This window comes from Microtus pennsylvanicus, chromosome 5 (genome assembly GCF_037038515.1).
Source record: "Microtus pennsylvanicus isolate mMicPen1 chromosome 5, mMicPen1.hap1, whole genome shotgun sequence".
Lineage (NCBI taxonomy): Eukaryota > Metazoa > Chordata > Mammalia > Rodentia > Cricetidae > Microtus > Microtus pennsylvanicus.
The window spans coordinates 113,488,465-113,510,591 of record NC_134583.1 but is presented as its reverse complement, the minus strand read 5'-3'; the positions used below and the strand labels follow the sequence as shown (position 1 = coordinate 113,510,591).

The following is a 22,127-nucleotide window of genomic DNA, read 5'->3' as shown; positions in this document are numbered from 1 at the left end:
TCAATCTGTTGATTTCCTTGGTTAAGCAATAAAGAAACTGCTAGGCCCATTGGATAGGCCCACCCTTAGGTGGGTGGAGTAAACAGAACAGAATGCCGGGAGGAAGAGGAAGTGAGGTCAGACTCCACAGCGCTCTTCTCGGGAGCAGACGTCCGCCATGCTCCCGGCTCCTGGGCAGACACACGCGATGAAGCTCTGAAGCTCCGACCCAAGATGGACTTAGGCTAGAATCTTCCCGGTAAGACCGGTGCTACACAGATGATAAGAAATGGGCTAGTCCAGGTGCGAGAGTTAGCCTAGAAGAGGCTAGATAGAGATGGGTCAAGCAGTGTTTAAAAGAATACAGTGTCTGTGTAATTATTTCGGGGCATAAGCTAGCCGAGCCGGGCAGGCGGCTGGGGTTTTGGGGACACAGCCCAGCCGCGCCCCATATTACTACACCGCACTTTGACTATAGCATTTCTGGAGGGAAAATAGCAAGGTGAAACATAGTGCTTTGCACATCCCTTTTCCAGCTCTCACTGGCAGGCTTCCAAGCTCCTTTATTGCTCCTTATAGCATTTGTGTAAAGCCTTGGAAGGGTTTATTTGATTCTGGAAACACCTCTTGTGAGCTTGCCTTCAGAAATTCAACTTTTTTCAACCAGCTTCGTCATATGCTTTGAGACTGTTTAAAACTATCTATTCAGCCTGTTTCCTTGCTGCTTTAGCTTAACCTGCCTTTAAAGAAACAATCCAACCGATGCTACGCCTTGGCCTTCCCGCGTAATCAGATTTTTTACAAGCTAACTTTAATCTTGAAGTGGGCTCCTTAATCATGTCCCTCACCCAGATGTTTGTGTTCATGAGTGCTGGGATGACTCAGCCTAACACTGGTCCCTGGCAGTACCAGTAGACTGCCAGCAGCCCCAACAAACATCCACTGTAAATGCTGAAGGCAACATGTAAATACAGGGTGAAAAAATCTTCTTGTGGCTTTGAGTGTCCCTTGGGATCACTAGGAGTCCCAAGCCAACTTTTTCCCTTGGAAAACTCTGGTAAAAGAGTCTTTAACTCCAAGTTCTATGTTTCTTTCCAATTATGCTTTCTTGTGCTGCCTAACAGATAGTGCACATGGTCTCTTTGAGAAAGAAGTGGATAGGTCAGAACAGGCCCCATCTTGACTCAATTGTCTATAGAGTTAGATGCTTTTATGTAGCACCCCACAAAAACTTACTAATAAGTTCACTGCTGTCGTGTTAAGTTGTTATTATGGTTGCTCTAACTGTGCATGAACAAACACATATATGTTTTAAAGAAAGCACTAATTTTTGTTTGTTTGTTTGTTTGTTTTTCAAGAAAGCCAATGCAACTTTGCATACTCACAGAATTTGCAGTCCCAGATTCAGGGTCCCGATGACATTTTCTCCAATACTTTTTATATAAAAGCACTGAAAGATCAAAGAGACCACTGTGAGAATCAGATGCCATTCTGATAGGAAATCCTCACACTGAAAGAAGTGAGTTGAGGAGACAGCTTCACGTTCCACCAAAGGAGGAAAAATTAGAAGATTCTGAGTCCCTGAAAGCTGGTGTATCTTCCCGTCACTAGGCTTCAAGGTGATTTTCTAGACTAACAATAATGAGACCCAGCTTTCCCTTAACCTCTGACATTCTGAAGTAATTTTTGGACAAAGTGTGTTGTTGTAGATTTTAAGTTAAAGGCACAAAATAAGAAAGAGTAATCAAAACATAAACATAAAAATCAAATAGACATTAAAGTAAATAGTTTATTAGGGGAGGACAGCCCCAGAGAAGGTCAGTTGACCAGGTGTCATTGTCACTCTCTCCCTGGCTTTCCTGTGCCTTCTCAGTGGGCACAGCGGCTACTTCCCATGTCATTTCAATCTACGGTGTGAACAAAGAGAGGACATACCAAGCAATATTGCCAAAACGAGGATGATGATGATGGGCAGCCATATTAAATAATGTCTGGAACCTGTGGTTGGGAATATTGGACATTTGATACGAAATTAAGCAGCTTTTAAGATAAAGTGAAGCTCTGTTCTCTCACTCAATAACAAACCAATAAGCTTTTGTTCTGACATGATGATAGGGATGTTAAAAAAAAAATAAGCAAATGATTACTTTCTTGCTTGCATTTGGTGTTGCTGGTCGATGTGCACCTCTCAAGGATCCCATGTTCACACCTAGGGGGAAAGGCAGAAGAAGCTTAGAAGGCCTGCGTAGATTCCTTCCTGTCTTTCAATGCACATTACACATTAGGATTCCATGTTCACACCTAGGGGAAAGGCAGAAGAAGCTTAGAAGGCCTGCGTAGACTCCTTCCTGTCTTTCAATGCACATTACACATTAGGATTCCATGTTCACACCTAGGGGAAAGGCAGAAGAAGCTTAGAAGGCCTGCGTAGACTCCTTCCTGTCTTTCAATGCACATTACACATTAGGGTTCCATGTTCACACCTAGGGGGAAAGGCAGAAGAAGCTTAGAAGGCCTGCGTAGACTCCTTCCTGTCTTTCAATGCACATTACACATTAGGATTCCATGCTCACACCTAGGGGGAAAAGGCAGAAGAAGCTTAGAAGGCCTGCGTAGATTCCTTCCTGTCTTTCAATGCACATTACACATTAGGGTTCTTTTTATTTGCCTGTTCTTCTCCGGCACTTGTTTCCTTTCAGACATTTCTAGATCACCATCAAAAGATGGCACAAGCTAAAAACTGTGATCGAGTGTTTGGTTGAACGATGTTAAATCTACTTTAAGATATAGGAGTGAGAGAAATGGCTCAGTGGTTAAGAGTGCTTGTTGCTTGTGGAGGAGATCAGAGAGCAGTTCCCAGAACCCACACCAAGCAGCTCACAGGCACCTCTAGCTCCAGCTCTGGGGCATCTGACAGCATCTTCTAGTCTCCCCACCATTGCAATCACATGCATATCCTTGTGTCACATATTTGAAAAATAAATATGATATCAAGAGTTTTAAAAGGTAATAAAAAACTGATATGCAAAAGAATAGAATAGACAAAAATAAACTTAAAATTGGCAATAAATTGAATTCTTAAGATACAAGAGCTTGGGGGCTGGAGAGATGGCTCAGTGGTTAAGAGCATTTGCCTGCTCTTTCAAAGGTCCTGTGTTCAATTCCCGGCAACCACATGGTGGCTCACAACCATCTGTAAAGAGGTCTGGTGCCCTATTCTGGCCTGCAGGCATACACACAGACAGAATATTGTATACATAATAAATAAATAAAATAAATATAAAAAAAGAGTGACTAGATTTAAAAAAAAGATACAAGAGCTTAAAATAAGCTATTTAAAAAATAACTTATCAAGAGCAATTTTTTACAAAGTCTTATTAAAATGACCTGAAGGGAGCCACTGCATAGGGTGCTGCCCAGGGCTCCAGCAGGGAGTGATCAGGGCTGTCAAAAGGCACTTGTGGGATTTTTCTTCAGATGAGTAAACTCTGACAGTCCGAGTTCACAGCCCACTTCTTCCTGAGGCCTACACAGGTGTGCAGAGAGATCAGGAGCCCGTAAGTTCACCAACAGCACAGTGATAATTATACTATACCTCAACGAGTGCCATCGAGAAGAAAACTGAATCAGAATTAAAAAGTGTACAGGGGTATCATTGTGCTATTACTTGGCCAAGTTAACTACTTCCCCACAATCCCCAACTTGCCCTTCACCACTCTCAGACACTTGGAGCTAGAGAGGAGAGCAAAGGTAGCAACTCAAATGTTTTTCCTAATAAGATTTGAAGCATCATGCCTCTGCTTCTCAAACCTATTAGATGAAAGCCCATTGGTTCCAAAGGTGAGTTGCAGGCTTATGGAATGACAAGGAAATAGCAGTCCTAAGCATTCTCTAAGAAACCAGCATCTTACAAACCAAAAGCTACTTTTCTTTCAGTGTTGAGAATTGGACACAAGACCTTGCACTTGCTGGGCAAGTGCACTACCACAAAGGGTGCCATGAGATGCAAAAGATGGGTTTGCATGATCTCTGGAGAAATGTGGCAGGTGGGTGGAGCTAATTAAATATTCTTTGCATTCCATGAGTGAGAGAACTGAAGTTCAGGTGGATTAAGTGATCTGCTCAAATTAACCCAATTTGTGAGCAGTGCAACCAGGTTTGCTAGATTTGAATCAAAAGCAAACCCTTTAGTATCAAGGCACTGTCCTTGTGATCCAGTTCCTTTCCAGGCTTTCCTAGCCTCCATCAGGAGTGTTGATGTACAATAAGCATTGGTCTTTTGACTTTCTTTGCCCTGAGAACCAAAACCTTGATGGCAGTGGCATGTCTCCCACAACCATCACCAACCTAAGCAGTCAGCAGTGTCACCTGGTTTTGGTAAAGTTCAGAGACTGGAAAGTTCTCAGTGATGTCTGGGGCTAATTGATGGTACCTGAGCAAATGAAAGACTCAAGACTAGAACTCAGCTCCTAACTCCCCCTCAGCATGGTTCTTCTCTAGAAGGGTAGCGTCTCTCAAGTTGTAGCTAGTGTTTTAGGCACTGAATACTGAAACTTACGAGATGCAGGGATCACAGTGTTCACAGACAGAAGCATTGCAATAGAAGTTGGATTTGCACTTGCATTTGGTATTCCGGGTCCGGGTGCAGTTTGTTTCCACTTCTAAACCTAGAAAGACCGTTTATAAAGCATTCATTGTAGCAGCTAGTTCAAAATAAGTTATGAAAATGATGGCCAGGATTTTCATGGATTTTTTTAGATCTACTGTTTATTATCAACTGTTACACTATCATACCTTTATGACAATGTTTACTAATAAAAAAAATGGCAGCACCAGATGGAAAGGACCAGCAATCAAGTAGAGCTGTTAGTGGACAGATAACCCAGAAAGCCAGACTGAGGTGGGATTCCCCTCTGTATGCTGTGAATATGTCTTATTACCATTGGTTAATAAAGAAACTGATTTGGCCAATACTCAGGCAGCATAGAGGCAGGCAGGAAATCCAAGCAGAGATAGAGAGAGAAAGAAGCAGTCTGGGAGATGCCAGTCAGTCACCAAGGAAACAAGACATGTAGAAAATGAGAGAATGCCACTGCCACATGGCAATACATAGATAAATAGAAATGGGTTAATTTAAGTTGTAGGAGCTAGCTAGTAAGAAGCCTGAGCCATTGACCAAACGGTTTATAATTAATGTAAGTTTCTGTGTGTTTACTTGGTATTGGACAGCTGGGAAATGAAAGTACAGTCTCTAGTTACACCAGGCACTCTCTATCATTGCTTAGATGGACCCTCAGTTCCTTTCATTGAGAACCTTGAGCCTTAAGTACATGGCCTAGAAACCATCATCATCATCACTGTCATGTCTAGCATGTTGGAATGCTACATGATAAGCCTAAATTAGGCTTAAACTGACACATGTTCAGACTCAACTTGGAGATTCTGATTTAATTGGGAGTTAACACCTATGCATTAGTATTGGAATAGCTCCTTGAGTAGCTCTAATGTACAATCAGAGTTTGGTATCACTTTTTAACAGTCTGATGTAAAAGCTTTATGAGAGAGAGAGAGAGAGAGAGAGAGAGAGAGAGAGAGAGCTTTAAAACTCGATACAAAGAGGTTTCTTTATATCAAACCAAAGTGTGGCTGTTGCTATTGCTTCTTTGTTTTGTTTTCATCTTGGTCTTGAAAATAGATTGAAATAGCTACAAAAATTCAGGTCCCCAAGTAGAATGATGTAGACCAGACCCCCAAAGATGAGGAGACATTATTCCCACATCTTGGGTTTCTCTTTACAGCCATGATCTGATATGGGATGCCCTTCTGTATATGTGTTGTTTTTATTGGTTGATGAAGAAAGCTGTTTGACCAATGACTTAGCAGAGCCAGGGAAATCCGAATATATATATATATATATATATATATATATATATATATATATATATAGAGAGAGAGAGAGAGAGAGAGAGAGTAGGTGAAGTCAAGGAGATACCATGCAGCTGACTAAAGAGAAAGGTGCCAGAATATTACTGGTAAGCCACAGCCTAGTGGAAATACAGAGATTAATAGAAATGTGTTAATTTAAGGTGTAAAAGCTAGCTAGGAATACACCCGAGCTATTGGCCAAACAGTGTTGTGATTAATATAGTTTCTGTGTGATTATTCGGGTCTGGGTGACCTGGAAATGAAAACCCAGTCTCTTCTTACAATGAACAAGGATCACAAGACAAGTTTAAATATGAAAAATAGCTTCTATAGGTGGCTTTGATTGCAGCTGGTACAACTCCACTCATAGGGTTATTTTGTCCTTTGCCTCCATTTGGGAGAATTGCTGAGAAGACCCTTAAAAGAGATTACTACCTTAGGATCTGACTCCACACGACCCAGCTAACCTCATTCTGCTCCTTCCTGTATGCTAGTATGGTACTAGTGTAGGTCTCGATCTCAAACTGTGTCATGTGTGGTTCTGCATGATCCACACATTTTCAATTGCTTTCTTAGATACATACCATGCTCTCCGTCACAGAATGTACATCTTCTGCATTTATCGGAATAATGTTCTTTGTCCATATATTCCTTCCCTTCTTTGCAGAGACGGCAGCTTGGTTTGCCACCACTGGTTGTACAGTCCAAATATTTCCATTCACCTATCATGGAGAAAAAAAGATATTAAATTTTTGGAGCTGGGGCAGTCTCCATGTAAGAACATGAGAAGTATGCAAAGATGACAATAACAAATCTTAAAATCAGGGAATGATATGTTAGGCTAATTATATGCAAACACACAGGAAAAGACAAAACACTATTGGGAAGACAATCACATTAAGAGCTTTCCAAAAATGAAAGGCAAAAAAATATTCCCATAAAAAGTAAGAGAGTTAGCAACAGAAACACGGGGAAAGAAACAATCAAAGACCAAATGCTCTTTTCTGGAGAGAAGAAAGTTTAGGTAGACAATGGAGGTGGCTGTCCTTGGCTTCTGAGAATATGAAACAAACCCATTTTGTTCTTATTCACATTTTATTTTCCCAAATTCATAAATCCTGATCATAAACAATGCAGTTTAAGCAAAGGAACATTGGAAATTTCTAGAAATCGCCATCAAATCTTTGATAGAGCACTTAGAGTCTGTAAGCCTAAGTTTTTGTCATGTAAATCATGAAGATTTCTCTGTCATTACTATTAGAACCATGCACATGCCTTTCTATGACCAAGCATTACAGAACACTGCCTTCTGGAAATACCAAGTTTTTTATATTAAATGCCTATTGAGTGTTAAAGGATCTCTAGGAGTTGAAGGAAGTCCTGCAGAAAGTAAGACAAAACATTAGCTTCCTGGACCTTCACCTTCTCAGGCAGAGATTCTAAGTGGCAGCAAGTGGCAGTGGATAATGAATAAAGAGGAAAGTTTTGCAAAATATACAGGGAAGTGTAGCAAACCGAATCCAAAAACACATAAAAAGAAATCATCCACCACGATCAAGCTGGCTTCATTCAAGAGATGTAGGGGTGGTTCCCCATATGAAAATCTATCAATGTAAGAAAAGAAACATATAGTCATCTCCTAAGATGCTGAAAAAGCATTCAACAAAAATCCAACACCCCTTCATGAAAAGGTCTTGGAGAGATCAGGGATACAATTAACTTATCAAAACACAATAGACGCAATATGCAGCAAGCCAACAGCCAACATCAAATTAAACGGAAAGAAACTCAAAGTGATTCCACTAAAATTGGAATAAAGCAAGGCTGTCCACTCTCTCCATATCTATTCAACATAGGATTCAGAGTTCTAGCTAGAGCAATAAGACAACAAAAAGAGATGAAGGGGATACAAATCAGAAAGGAAGAAGTCAAACTTTCACTATTTGCAGATGATATAATAGTATATACATATGTAACCCTAAAATCTATGAGAGAACTCATACAGCTGATAAAAAAAAACCTTCAGTAATGTGACAGGATACAAGATCAACTAAAAAAGAAAAGAAAAACTGGTATCCCTTATATATACAATTGATAAAGGGGCTGAAAAAGAAATCAAAGAAATATTACCCTCTACAATATCCACAAATAACATAAAATATCTTTGGGTAACATTAACCAAAGACGTGAAAGACCTGTGCAACAAGAACTTTAAGTCTTTGAATTAAAATAATTGAAGAAGATATCAGAAAATGGAAAGATCTCCTATGTCCTTGGATAGGTAGGATCAACATAATAAAAATGGAAACCTTACCAAAAGCAACCTACATATTCAATGCAATCCCTATCAAAATCGCAACACAATTCTTCACAGACCTTGACAGAACAATTCTCAACTTCATATGAAAAACAAAAAACCCAAAATAACTAAAAAAGTCCTGTACAATAAAGGAATTTCTAGAGACATGACCATTTCTGACATCAAGCTCTATTATAAATCTACAGTAATGAAAATAGTTTGGTATTGGCATAAAAACAGAGAGGTGGACCAATGGAATTGAATTGAAGACCCTGATATTAATCTACACACCAAAGAATACCTTATTTTTGGCAAAGAAGCTGAAATTATACTAAGGAAAAAAAGAAAACATCTTCAACAAATGGTGCTGGCATACCTGGATGTTGACATGTAGAAGAATGAAAATAGATTCACATCTATCCCCATGCACAAAACTCAAGTCCAAATCAAAGACAATATAAATTCAACCATACTGAATCTCATCAAAGAGAAAGTAGGAAGTAGCCTTGAACACGTGGGCACAGGAGACCACTTCCTAAGTATATCACTAGTAGCACAGACGCCTGAGGACAATAATAAGTAAATGGGGCCTTCTGAAACTGAGAAGCTTCTATAAGGCAAGGGACACAATATATAAGACAAAATGGCATCCTACTGAATAGGAAAAGATCTTCACAAACCCCACATTAGACAGAGGACTAATCTCCAAAATATATAAATAACTCAAGAAACTAGACATCAAAATACCAAATAATCCAACTAAAAAAAATGGGGTATAGATTTAAACAGAAAATTCTCAACAGTAGAATCTTAAATGGCCGAAAAGACACTTAAGGAACTGCTCAACATCCTTAACCATCAGGGAAATGCTAATCAAAATGACTCTGAGATACCATCTTACACCTTTAAGAATGGCTAAGATCAAAAACACCAAAGATCGTTTATGCTGAAGAGAATGCAGAGTAAAGAGAACACTCCTTCATCGCTGGTGGAAGTGCAAACTTGTACAGCCACTTTGGAAATCAGTATGCCAGTTTCTCAGAAAATTGAGAATCAACCTACCTCAAGACCCACCAATACCACTCTTGGGCATATACCCAAAGGATGCACACTCATAACATAAGGGCATTTTCTGAACCGTGTTCATAGCAGCATTATTCATAATAGCCAGCACCTGGAAACAACTCAGATGTCCCTCAGCTGAAGAATGAATAAAGAAAATCCTGGTACATTTACACAGTGGAGTACTACTCAGCAGAAAAAAGAAATAAAAAACAATGTCATTTTGAAATTTGTAAGCAAATGGATGGAGCTAAAAAAAACCAATTCTCAGTGAGGTAACCCAGATCCTGAAAAACAAACATGGTATGTACTCACTCATAAGTGGATATTAGACATAAAGCAAAGGATAACCATTCTATAGTCCATGACCCCAGAAAAGCTAGGTAACAAGGCGAACCCTAAGAAAGACACACGTAGATCTTCCTGCAAAGGGGAAATAGACAAGATCTCCTGAGAAAATTGGGATCATGGGGATAGGGGAAGAAAGGAGGGTAGAAGGGGAGGAGGAGAAGGGAAGGGAGGAGGAAAACATGAGGAAAATAGGAAAAAGTCTAGAGGGGGAAGGACAGAGAAGGATAGCAAGGAAAGAGATATCTTGATTGAGGGAGCAATTATGAAGTTAGCAAGAAACCTGGCACTAGGAAAATTTCCAGGAATCCACAAGGACGACCCCAGCTAAGATCCTAAGCAATAGTGGAGACGGTGCCTGAACTGGCCTTCTCCTGTGATCAGATTGATGACGATCTTAATTGTCATCATAGAACCTTCATCCAGGAACTGATGGAAGCAGATGCAGAGATCCAGTACGAAGCACTGGGCTGAGTTCCCAAAGTCCAGTTGAAGAGAGGGATGAGCAAAAATGTGAACGAAGGGATCAAGACCATGATGGTGGTACCCACAGAAGCAGCATATCTGAGCTAGTGAAAGCTCACTGACTTCAGACTGACAGCTGTGGGGTGGGGGTGGGGGACCAGGATAGGACCAAACTAGGCCCTCTGAAGATGGGTGATGGTTGTATGACTGTGTGGCTACTGGCAGTGGGACCAGGAATTTCCCCTGGTCCTTGAACTGGCTTTTTGGAGCCCATTTTCTTTGCAGGAATACCTTGCTCAGCCGAGATATAGTGGGGAGGGCCTTGGTCCTGCCTCAAAGTGATGTGCTAGGCTTTGTTGGCTCCCCATCAGAAGCCTTATCTTCTCTGAGGAGTGGATAGAAGTGGGATGGAAGGTAGGTGAGGAGAGTGGGAAGAGAGGAGGGAGTGGGAACTGGGATTGGTATGTAAAATGAGAAAAGATTTTTTTTTAAAAAAAAAACTTAAATTAAAAAGAAACCCATACAACTAAGAATTAGATTGGAAATAGATCAGAGATGTTGGTGCCCTTAGGCTCTGATTGATACAAACTATTCCAGCCTTTGATTACTCTGGAATTTACAATCCTACAGAGTTGGCCATCAAGATAAAATGCCACACACACAAAACTTTCAATTTTCAGTGCATTTTTAAATAAATAATCCATTGTGCGTCAGTGAGTAAAGACATTGTGGGGTTCTCAACACATATCATATTTTTCCTTCGTAAAAGTTTGCAGCAGGCATGAGATTTCCCTTTTAAAATACAAACAAGACAAAAGTACAGTAAAAGCACACAGCTGACATTTTTGAGAGCTTAGCATGCAAAACACATCACCTCTGTTTTAGCTTGCACTTTAAATTTTAAACATATAATCCAAAAATTCAAACTATAGAAATGGATTTCAAATTCATAGGCTAAACTGATCGTCTTTAGCAACTTAAAAAAAAAATACATGATTCCCAATTGCTATTTGGAAAACAGGAGCTGTGCAGAAACTTAGGTATAAGTGGGTTGTGTCACAGGGGAAACTGTCTTGCTATTCTTAGGAAAACCTGGACAGGAAAGTGCCCCATGGAGACCGTTGGAGTCTGTATGTACATGACCTGGGCCTGCTTTGTACTTTTAGTACTGCAAGCCTGAGAGGCCAGTGATGAAACCCACAAAAGCCTTTTGGAGGTCTATGACTACTGCCTAAAACCTGCAGAACAATCCTAAATGCCATTGGGTCTTATTCTTGATTTGAAAGTAACTGTGGTCAACCCCAAAGGGAAAACTGGGCTTACAGAATTACATTTTCCTTAGCCTCTCATTTGCTGGTACTTGAGAGAGTTTTAGTTTAAAAATGCCCTGCATTTCAAAACACTGAATTTTGAAAAACTTTTTTGTTGCTGTCCATTGCTTTTCTAGCGCATCTGGCTATTCAGCTGCAAAATGCAAATGTATTTTGCAGGCTTCAGTGCCAGGATAGAGAGCTTTAGTGAGAGACTAAAGAGAGGGGCTGAGTCATACCGCTGAGGGTGGAAATTCCTTGCTGAGGGAGCCCCAGATTTAGTCAGCTTTGAGAGGACAGTCTTTTAACCATCACTGTTGACTCTTTTTAGCTCCTGCGAAACAACTAAAAAGATGAATCTTCTCATTTTAGACATGTATGCAACTTGTGAATTGCAGTTTTTTTTCCCCACAAGCAGCCTGGACATGTGAGATAAAAATAGAAAAAAGAAAACCCCAAGATTTGTGTTTGGAGGATAATTTTATAGTCTTCCCCTAGCTCTTCTTTGTAATTCTATACACCATAGGATGGCCAATAACTGTATAACTAACTGTCCAACGCATTCTTACCTGTAGGACATCCCAACCCTTTACCCCACTTCCCTGGATGCTTCGTGTAACCTACCAGGCTGGCATGGTTGACAGCAAAATTGGCCCCCACGGTATAATCCTTCTGGGCAGTTAGGCTCAGTTTCACTAACATTCCTCCTCAACTTCGATTCCTCAGAGATGCTATCAGCCTCTTGTGATCCAGCAAGCACCTGTGAAAGAAAAACATACTAAGGATCTTAGTGATAATAGAACCAAGAGATGTGAGGAATATGTGTCACCCACCCGAAGTGACTGGATCTGTGTATGGGCTAAGCGAGGTCATGCTGATGATCGCCAGCGAAGGAGCACCCTGTGGCCCTGCAGGTCCAACCACAGGTTTTTCTAGCCCACACTACAGACACAGGGAAGCCCGGCTCCACTGTTTCATGCCTGGTGATGGGGGAGGAGAACGGGGAAAATCCCTTACTGTCTCTCAGTCTCAGGTTCTTCATCTCAACAGTGGAAATAAATCCCAGCTCACAGATCTGATGTGAGAATTAAATGGAACCATGTGTTTAAAGCTCTCAGCACAACGCCTGGTACTTAAAATAAATGTTCCCTGAAAGTGACAGTATTACTGTTGTTACTATCGACATAAAGTTCTAACAACAAAATAAAGGGAAAAGCTCAAAACAAACATAGTTTGAAACCTAGTTTTCACCACCAATAGTGACTAACTTTGTGCCTTAATTTCCTTATATGTTAATGAGACTAGTATTTTCTGTCTTTGAACATTAATTGTGAAGATGAAAGTGGTCATTTCTATCAGACTTGATTCTTACTCAGAGCATGTGTATGCTTCCTTCTTGCTACCCAACACAGAATCAAGGTTCTGACCAATATCTGATCAGTGTTTTACTGTTGACCAAGGACACAATAAACTTTCCATTAAATCCATATGGGTCTCTTCACCTTGTTCAGGAAATATATACTTATATATCTTTTCATTATAGAGAATGAATCTTTAAATCTATTTTTAATTGTTTTCTCCTAAAGACATAAATCCACAATTCCAAGTGAAGTTATTTCCTTTTTATTCATTTATTTATTTATTCATTCATTCATTCATTCATTCATTTATTTATTTATTTATTTATTTATGCTAGCTATAGAGTTGGAGTTCCTTATGGGGAAAAAGGCAAAAATATGTATTGAAGTGACTTAGAGGTGACACCTGCATGATTCCTTTCTCAGGATTTCTAAGTATATTTTATCCCTCTGAGGTGGTTTAAATAAGAATGACCCTGAAGATTCATATATTTGAAGACGTAGTCATCAGGGAGTGATAGTACTTGAAAGGATTAGGAAGTCTGGCCCTGTTTGGAGAAAGTGTATCACTGCAGGTAGGCTTTGAGGCTTCAGAAACCCCAGAGAGGACCCATGGCTTTCTTTTCCTGCATTCCCCAATATAGAACTTCCAGTTTCTTCTCCAGTACCAGGTCTGCCTGAGTGACGCCATGCTTCCCACCATAATGACAGTGAACTAAACCTCTGAACTGTAAGCCGGCCCTAAGTAAATGCTTTCCTTTGTAAGTGTTGCCATGGTCATGGTGTCTCTTCACAGAAAGAGAAGGCTAAGGCCCTCTAAACATAAATGTATGTCACTCCTTCTATGGATGATGTATAGAGAGCGTTATCAATCATTAGATTCTTTGAGCTACTACTTCTGAATTGGGTTTTCTCAAGATCATTTTCTAGGGTTTCCTGGTACATGATGGAGTGGGAGCTGTTTGTGTGGTTAGCTGTTTTGGTGTTTCTGAGCCAAGAGAATTTAATTATCTTTAGTCACTGCCATAGAATCCTCAAGTCCCTCTCAGCCTGTCCTTCCTCATCAGTAAAGTCTATGACCCCTTCAGGTCACAGGGTACCATGGAACCTCTGACTGAAGAAGCAGTAAGGAAGCAGTGAAGTGGACTGGATTTTCTTCTGGGATAGATGTGTCTTAAGATGCTTCTCTGACATGTAAATTTCTAATAGTGACATCAAAATATCAGAACACATTTGACTTGTCAGGAGTTTCTCACCACTGAAAGGTATAGTTAGAATGCGTCTAGAATTTTCCATCTCCTCGTACAGTGTTCTTTCCCTTGTACTCAGAGGTGAGTGAACTTAACATAGGACATGACTGACTTGCATGCTTGAACAACTATCTGTAAAGGACATAGAACCTGCTGCAAGGAGGAGAAGCCTTGAGCCTAAATATGCTGGCATTGCCCCCAAAGTATTGCCAACGCAACCCAACAGACAATTGTTAAGTCAAGTTCTGATAACATAAATATAAATACAATCAACTGTTAATGGAAAATAGGTAAGTTCCCAAAGGCAGATTTGCATATGAATTTTGCTTTAAAGTAAAATAATATGCAGGGATGTCTCAGAGTTCATTTGTGTGACTTTTTTTTTCACTTTTGCAGTGCTGAGGATTGAACCCAGGACCTCATGGATGTCAAGCATGTTACTGGACACCAAGTTCCACCCACAATCTACTGCTTTTAAAACACACTCAAGCTGGGCAGTGGTGGTGTTCACCTTTAAACCCAGCACTCAGGAGGCAGAACTAGGCAGATCTCTATGAGTTCAAGGCCAGCCTGGTCTACAAGAGTTAGTTCCAGGACAGGCCCCAAAGCTACAGAGAAACCCTGTCTCAAATAACAAAACAACAACAAAACAAAACAAACAAACAAAAAACACTCAAATCTGTCTCTTTTTCTAAGACATTTTTAATATGAAAGCTTACAGAAACTATACTTAATGGCATCAACTTTTCTTTTCAGAAAGGCAATATCTGTCTCTTGCTTTCTCAGTAACCAAAGATTGTGTGCTGGTCCTCTTTCAGACTGTATCCATCAGGCAGGACATCAGCTATGGTGACAGAACTGGGGACACTAGGGAATAGTAACTTATTTGGAAATATACCAAAGGATCAATTGTTCAAATAAGAGAGGTTTTGCACAAAAGTCATTGAAATTTTTATGACTCTTCACTCTCTGTCAAACTCATGTTGGTCAAGGAGTGATGAATTATTCAGTTTGGTATTTCAGGAATTAGCAACACATAGAAATTCTCAAACTTGGACTGGCAGATGATGGCTCAGTTGGTAGGTGCTTGTGATACAACCATGAAGACTCGAGTTGGACCCTCCAAACCCCACGTAAAGAGGCCCTGTCCCAGCACTGGGGAAATGGAGACAGGGTGATTCCTGGGGCCTGTGGTCCAGCTCCCCTAGGTGAATCAGTAGGTGCCCAGGTGCAGTGAAAAAAGCTTCTCTTAAGAAAATAGGGTGAAGACTCATTGCAGGAGATACCAATGTTAGCCTTCAACTTCCACACATATTCATTATCTACACATGGGGGGATTTGATACAAGAAGGTGGAGAATTCTCTAATCAGGAAAATACCTCAGGGGCTAGAAGCAATCAATAAATCCTACTGGCAACAATAATCAAAACTGAGTCAAAACGACTACCAGAGGAGGGGTGATTCCTTTCTGTCTTCGGCTATGTGGGCTGCTGTGAAGAGTAACGTTGGTGTTGAGTCAAACTTGCTTTTCTTTTCTATCAGTTCTGGCTTTTCAGTAAAAACAAGAAAATGACACAGATTGAAAGTCAGAGAGAGGGCATTTGTAGGGCTGGGGCTAGCCCAAACAGACAAACGTAAAGCACTCAAGCTTCACGCCCAAGTGTGTATATGTGCATGTGCCCTGTGGATCTAGAGCTTGTCCTTGGTATGAAAATTTTAACCAACATCTGAGAGAAACTATATGTGCAGGTCCTCAGTTCCTAGCATGAACGGTGAAGTAGGCGAAACAGAAGGACAGAAATCCAAACATTTATGGATTGTGCCATCAATACCTCTCCCAGAAAAGGATACATATATTATGCCATTTGGGGATTTCTAAAAGAATTGTACCTCTCGCCCCTACTTCACCCAAGTTACTAGGGATTCGGAGGCCTCACGTTCAAGGTCTACTGGGCTACGAAGTGAATTCAGTGCCAGCTTGGAAACTTTATGAGACCATCTCAAGATAAAAGGTTGGCTCTTGTTGTTTCTAAAGGAGGACTGGGAATGTAGCCCACTTACAAACTCGTAGCAAACTGGCCTAGCAAGTCTGAGTACTTTCCGAGGACCAAGGGCAGGAAATCATCTTCCAAACTACATTCAGAATCTGAGAAATGTAAAATCCGTAATCAAGATGAGTAAAGAGACTACAATCTCTAGAGCTGTCCCTGTGGCAACCTCCTATCAGAAATCACAGAGTTGATTTCTTCAGGAAATGTTCCTTATTTCCGACAACATCAACGAACCATGTCAGGTGCCCAAAAGATGGTCTGAAGTGCCTATCCTGACTGTTTCCAGAGGTGAGGCAAGCCACACTCCACACTTTGCATTTATAAATGTTGGCATTTAAAACCTCATCTTTGCTGAATGCAATGTGTTTGGTCAAAAGCATCACCCCAGCTCCCTAACACTCCTTTATATGAAGAGTTTGGAATATTATAGTCCGGGGCCTCATCCCAGCCCCTGGCACCCATCTTTGGAATACTGGGCAGGAACTCCACCTCAAGCCCCCTCCCCTGGGAGCAGACTTAGTGTCTTAGTCCAAATTCCACCTCCAAGAAAGCCCGCCAAATGGTGATCCCTCCCCAGTGAAGGTCAAGACCACTTTAAACTGCTCCCCATAGAATGTACACATGGTCTCCGGGTTTTGAGTGGTCTTCCCTTCTCTCTCTCTCTCTCTCTCTCTCTCTCTCTCTCTCTCTCTCTCTCTCTCTCTCTCTCTCTCTCTCTCCCCTTTGCCATGCTTTCCCGGTGCCACCCAGGAGCACTGCACTAAACATGGGCATCTTTTATTTGGTCTGATTTGGTCTGATTAGAATTATTTGCATCGGTGGAAAGGCTAGTTTAATATTCCTAACACAGTGATCTAACTGAAATAGTTTAGGTAGAGACTGGAGAATAGGGCAGGAATCCTACACAAATCTAAATGTTTAACTGTTTTTTGTTTTTGAGAAACAGAAAAAAAATATTAAAAAAGTTAAAGATGGGAAAAGTAGGTAAATTATGCCAAATGACAGGAAGGGAACAAGGGAAATACAAGTTAGTTAAATACCCATCTTCCTAAGTAAGATATTTTAAAGCAAGAGAAGCCTTGGTATTACGGTCTACTGAAAAAAGTATTATGTAAACAAAGGCAGTGTTGTGTACCTACCGTGTGTCATGCATTGTCTGGTAGATGCCTGAGAACTAGCCAGTGGAAAGAAAGATAAATTCTCTCTTCTAGCCTTGTTTATATAGAAGTGAATGCATTTGTCACCAGGGAAATGGAAATCTATCACTGGGAAAGTGTCTGTGAGCACATGCAGATGGATGGCGCTATTGGGTTTAAAGAACTGGCTGTGTCAGCCCTCAGATCAAATGCATAAGTCACCAACCAGAAAATCTGCATCTCAAGTCCCAAGGCAGTCTGGGGGCAGAAATCTGTCTTACTAAGGAGCTAAACAGGCCGGTGTTTGTTTATTAAAGCACTCAACAAACTGATCGAGATCCACTTACAATATGAAGGGGTAGCTACTTTACTCAGAGCGTATCAGTTTGAATGAATGTTCATCTTAGGACACATGAAGAATGCCTGACCAATGCTCTCGGTGTAAGCTGACATAAATATGAACTATCTCCAGAGAAGAAATACTGAAGAAAGAAAAAAATGCAATATGTTTGTCAGGGAGAAATCCTACTATACAAATAAGTAAAGGGAGCTAAGAGGCATAAGGAATTTGAGGACTTGGGGCATATTCATTAAGAAAAAGTGATTTCAGGTAGGGGAAAACCTACTAATATTACTCTGCTAAAGGTAAATAAGAATCAAATGACTCTTAATGCTTTATTGCTATACCTATTGGTCAGTGCCTCATCAGAGAAGCTTCTTCTTGCAGGAGATGGGAATTAATACAGAGACCCATGACTGGACAATGTTCAGAGAGTGAGATACTTTAGAGCACTTAGTCCTAAATGTGATATCTTTATCAAACCCTGTTCCTTGAGGCCCAGAGACCTATGTGGAAGAGGAGGCAGAAAGATTGTTAGAGCCAGAGGATGTGGGTAGCTTCAAGGAATCAGCGTCTTCCAGACACAACAGGAGTGATGAACTATGAACTCACAGAGACTGAGGCAGCACACACAAAGATCCGCACAGGTTTAAAACAGATGGAGTCCCATCACTGAGAGAAGGAAGTGACACTGACTCCCACCCTTAACCAAGAAGCTGTTTGCAATTGATACCACTGGCAAAGGGGAAATCAGTTTTCTAAGACAGAGTGTTGCTGAGTTTCTCAGCCACATTCGAGGGCAGGTTTTAAGCCCAGGACTAGTTAGCTAGCACAAAATGAACTCCATACTTTTTGTGGCTTCTTGTTCAACTTGGGCATTTATTTTGTTTTCTTCCCCTTCTTCTTCTTCTTCTTCTTCTTCTTCTTCTTCTTCTTCTTCTTCTTCTTCTTCTTCTTCTTCTTCTTCTTCTTCTTCTTCTTCTTCTTCTTCTTCTTCGCTTATTTGTTTTAATTTTCATTTTTGTGTTTTTTTGTGGGAGGTTCTTCTTGTTTGGTTTCGGTTTTGGTTTTGTTTGTTTTTAAGAGAGAGAGATCATAGAGTTGGGTGTGTAGGGAAATGGGGAGGATCTGGAAGAGGGAAATACAATCAAAATATGTCAAATAAAAAAGAAAAAATTTTTTAATAAAATATAAAAAGAAGGCCAGTGAAAAGTTACAGACCTAATGATGTATAAGGGACAGTCATATTCACGACTGGCTTTCTAGGGCTCCTGGCCTAGGAAAGAATCCCTTTGGTACTCACAGCCATAGAGGGATCATGTATCTCATGCTGCATTCGCAAACAAGCCTGGAATGTCAACTAGAAAGGCATCATGGTGTCTGCTCAGCTTCAAGCCAGATTTTAACAGTGAGCCTCCTTCATGATAAAGACAGGTCAGCAGTAAGATACAAGCACTGCTCTTGCCATGGACCAGAGCTTGGGTCCCACTATCTAAGTGCAGCAGCTCACGGGCCCCTGTAACTTCAGTATCGGGAATTGTGCTGCCCTCCTCTGGTCTCCATGGGCACCTCTGCACTCATGTCCACACGTCCACTCACCTACATACAACTAAAAATAAAATAAATCTTTTAAAATTACTATCAAGTTGAATGTTTCATTACCTACAAATTTTAATATTCCCTGAAAACCAGAAATTTTGTCTCTCTCTCTCTCTCTCTCTCTCTCTCTCTCTCTCTCTCTCTCTCTCTCTCTCTCTCTCTCTCTCTGGTTTTTAGATACAGTCTCTCTTTTTTCCTGAATTCCTTGTGACCATGTAATGTGAGAGCCCCCCCTCCCCCCACACACTTACTTACGCTCCCGCATGACACCCCTGGCCCTTTTTTACAAAATTCATTAACATCTACTACCTCTTCAGTTATAGTAAAACACTCATAAGACTCATCCTGACTTAGCTGGAGCTGAAGCAGAGCTCAGCGCTTGAGAAATGACTTTCCCAGAAACCCAAATTTAGCAGTGATGAACAAAGGACTCCAGCCTGGCACTTGGGCTCCAAATCTGGGCTGGGCCCTCCTGCTTGTTTGTGAGGATTTCCTTAGTCACTTTTGCTTCATTTGGGCACAGGAACAATTCTTTTCAGACAATTCTGAACAAAACTCAGCAGGTTAGTTTTATGTGCATCCTTCAAAACACGCTGGGAGAAAGAAGGATTTGGAAAGGGTTTCTCTTGGACCCAAAAGTTACCCTCAAGCATCCAGCCTGGGGGCAGGGGCGGAGGCAGAGCCCTGTAGAAGGACCACTAAAGCCAGGGCTGGGGTTAGCAGGGAGGGTGAAGCTTGTCAGTCCACCTCAGTTTGCTTGTCCTCCATCCAGGTGGGGCAGCATTTGGATGAACAACCATGGCTATGATGCAGTGTCTGGCACAGATGTGGATCTGGAATGTGGACACCTGAGTCTTCACATTTGTCCCCAGAAGAAAGGATTGTGAGCATCTGTCCCTGTTATCAGATGATGAGAAGCAGAGACCACTAGGCATTTCCTTGTCCCTCGGCATCGTAAGGAACTGTTTTCCAGATGTTCTCAAGCTCTCAAACAGAAGACATGCTACAGGAGTGAGTACACCCACAAGACCCAGCACCTGCCCCATATCACCATATCACCGCTAGGACAGGCTCACCACACCGTCCCAGGAAAGGAGTGATGGTACTCAAGAAGCAATAGGGCAACGACAAGCAGAGTGACTCCTGAGTGACTGAAAGAAATTGTCCCCTTAAAGACCTTGGGCCTCCTGGTAAAGCTGGTGCCGAGGATAAAATGGCAACTAATCTTGAGGCTGAAGTAGATTTTAAAAAGACAGAAAGAGAAGAAAGCACTCCCCCCCCCCCCCCCCCCCCCCCCCGTTCTCAGGTTCAAAACAAACAGGAAAAGATGTTTTTAAGTAGAAGCGGTGGGGTGGGGGAGGTGTTAGGTGTTGAAAAACGTCAGTCCTCTAAATGGCAAGAATGAGTTGCCAGATGCCTGGCTCAGTCAGTGTTCGGTTCTGATACTGATACTGATGCTGGCATCAGACTTAATACAGTTTGTAATGACACAGTAAAGCCTTTGCACCATGGAAGGTAATAAATGAAATAAAAAGCCAAACTCACAGGGCGTCTTTTTCAATGAGGCCATAGTGCACAGTTACTACAGGAAAATGCTCCCTTAACGAGACGAGAGGCTAGAAACTGAAGATGGAAAGGTGGGAAGAAGAGGAATAAAGGGATGCCTGGGCCAATCATAGTTCAGACATATAATCCCAGCTCCTAGGGAAGTGGAGGCAGAGGGATCATAAGTTTGATGCTAGCCTGGCCCTGACATATAGAGACACTGCCCAAAAAGAAGAGAGAAAGGGAAAAAAACAAGAAGCAAAGACAAACAAGCAAGCAAAAGAACATCAACAAGAAATGCTCTTAACACACATCAAATTATGAATAATGCTGATTGCTGAGAGTATGAGTTTATTGCGTAATTGTGAATGAAAAGATTTGGTGGTAGCAAGACTGTATCTACAGCTCTGCAGTGATTTCTGGTTTGTGTTCTCTGCTAAGATTAGGAGCCTGGGTGATAATGGTAGTGAATCTATAACAGGAACCACCTAATATATCAAAGACATATTTTGAGTGTTTAAGTGAGCAGCATTTGATCCTTCATAAAAAGTCAATATTTTGTCTTCTGGTTTTGATGGCAGTCCTATCAGTTTACTGAATGAAGCATCCTAAATACAACCTTTGTTTAGTTGATCCTATCTCCTCAGCTTAGTGTGTTCAGGACTGTTTCCCTCTCCCTGGTCCTCTGAGACTCTGAGACCTGCTATGTTATCCCTTGAACTATCAGCTTTGATTCATCATGAGGGAAAGTCTATCTTATTGAAGCAGACTGGACAGAAAGGAAGGAGGCTCTTTCGAGGTATACTGAAAGGAACTGTTGACCTGATTGGAAGCTCTGTCACTTAAGTCACTGCCAACTTGCAACGGCGGTTCGGGGTAAGCTGTATTGGTGTATTTCCAAAGAGTCTCTGGTATCTTTCTTTAAGAAGACTTACTATAAAAGGATGCCTTCTTACCCATGTTCTAACAGGTCCCTGTGGAAAATGCACCCTGAGTCACTGGGACAGCCACGAGACAGTCAGGAAACGTGACTTAGAAGTTAATGCTCGGGCTTCTCTAGAACTGGGAATAAGTAAATATATTTTCCAAAAAATTGCTTTGCTACCTGGAGAAGTGTGAACTGACTGTCTTCTGTGAGTTGGGTATTTTATTTTTATTTTTTGGGAAGAAAGGAAGGAAGGAAGGAAGGAAGGAAGGAAGGAAGGAAGGAAGGAAGGAAGAAAGAAAGGAAGAAAGGAAGGAAGGAAGGAAGGAAGGAAGGTAAATGTGACACTTCTAGTTATCCATAGAGACTGTGCTATGCTTGGGAAAGTACTAGAAAAGATTTGTATTTTTTTACATACATGATTTAGAAGTTTGCTTTTAAATTGTCTGTAATACTGCTTTATCTTTGTACCATACCTTGGTAAATTTGCCTTATTATGTAAATATTTTTGTGGCCCTAATATGTGAACACAATA

The 22,127-nt window shown here is 41.1% G+C and overlaps 1 protein-coding gene across 3 annotated transcripts in view; it reads right to left on the bottom strand.

The window, feature by feature from the left end:
• Nucleotides 1–22,127, bottom strand: part of Fas (Fas cell surface death receptor) — a 39,588-nt gene that overhangs the window by 7,796 nt on the left and 9,665 nt on the right. For 2 of the 3 annotated variants that reach the window (XM_075973868.1, XM_075973866.1), the window contains exons 2-7: nt 12,013–12,148; nt 6,489–6,626; nt 4,538–4,646; nt 2,127–2,188; nt 1,915–1,977; nt 1,365–1,429 (exon numbers count right to left, since the gene is read on the bottom strand). In XM_075973868.1, coding sequence (XP_075829983.1) covers nt 1,365–1,429; nt 1,915–1,977; nt 2,127–2,188; nt 4,538–4,646; nt 6,489–6,626; nt 12,013–12,148 — 573 coding nt within the window. The remainder of the gene's footprint in view (nt 1–1,364; nt 1,430–1,914; nt 1,978–2,126; nt 2,189–4,537; nt 4,647–6,488; nt 6,627–12,012; nt 12,149–22,127) is intronic. The other variant, XM_075973867.1, reaches the window with a different exon arrangement.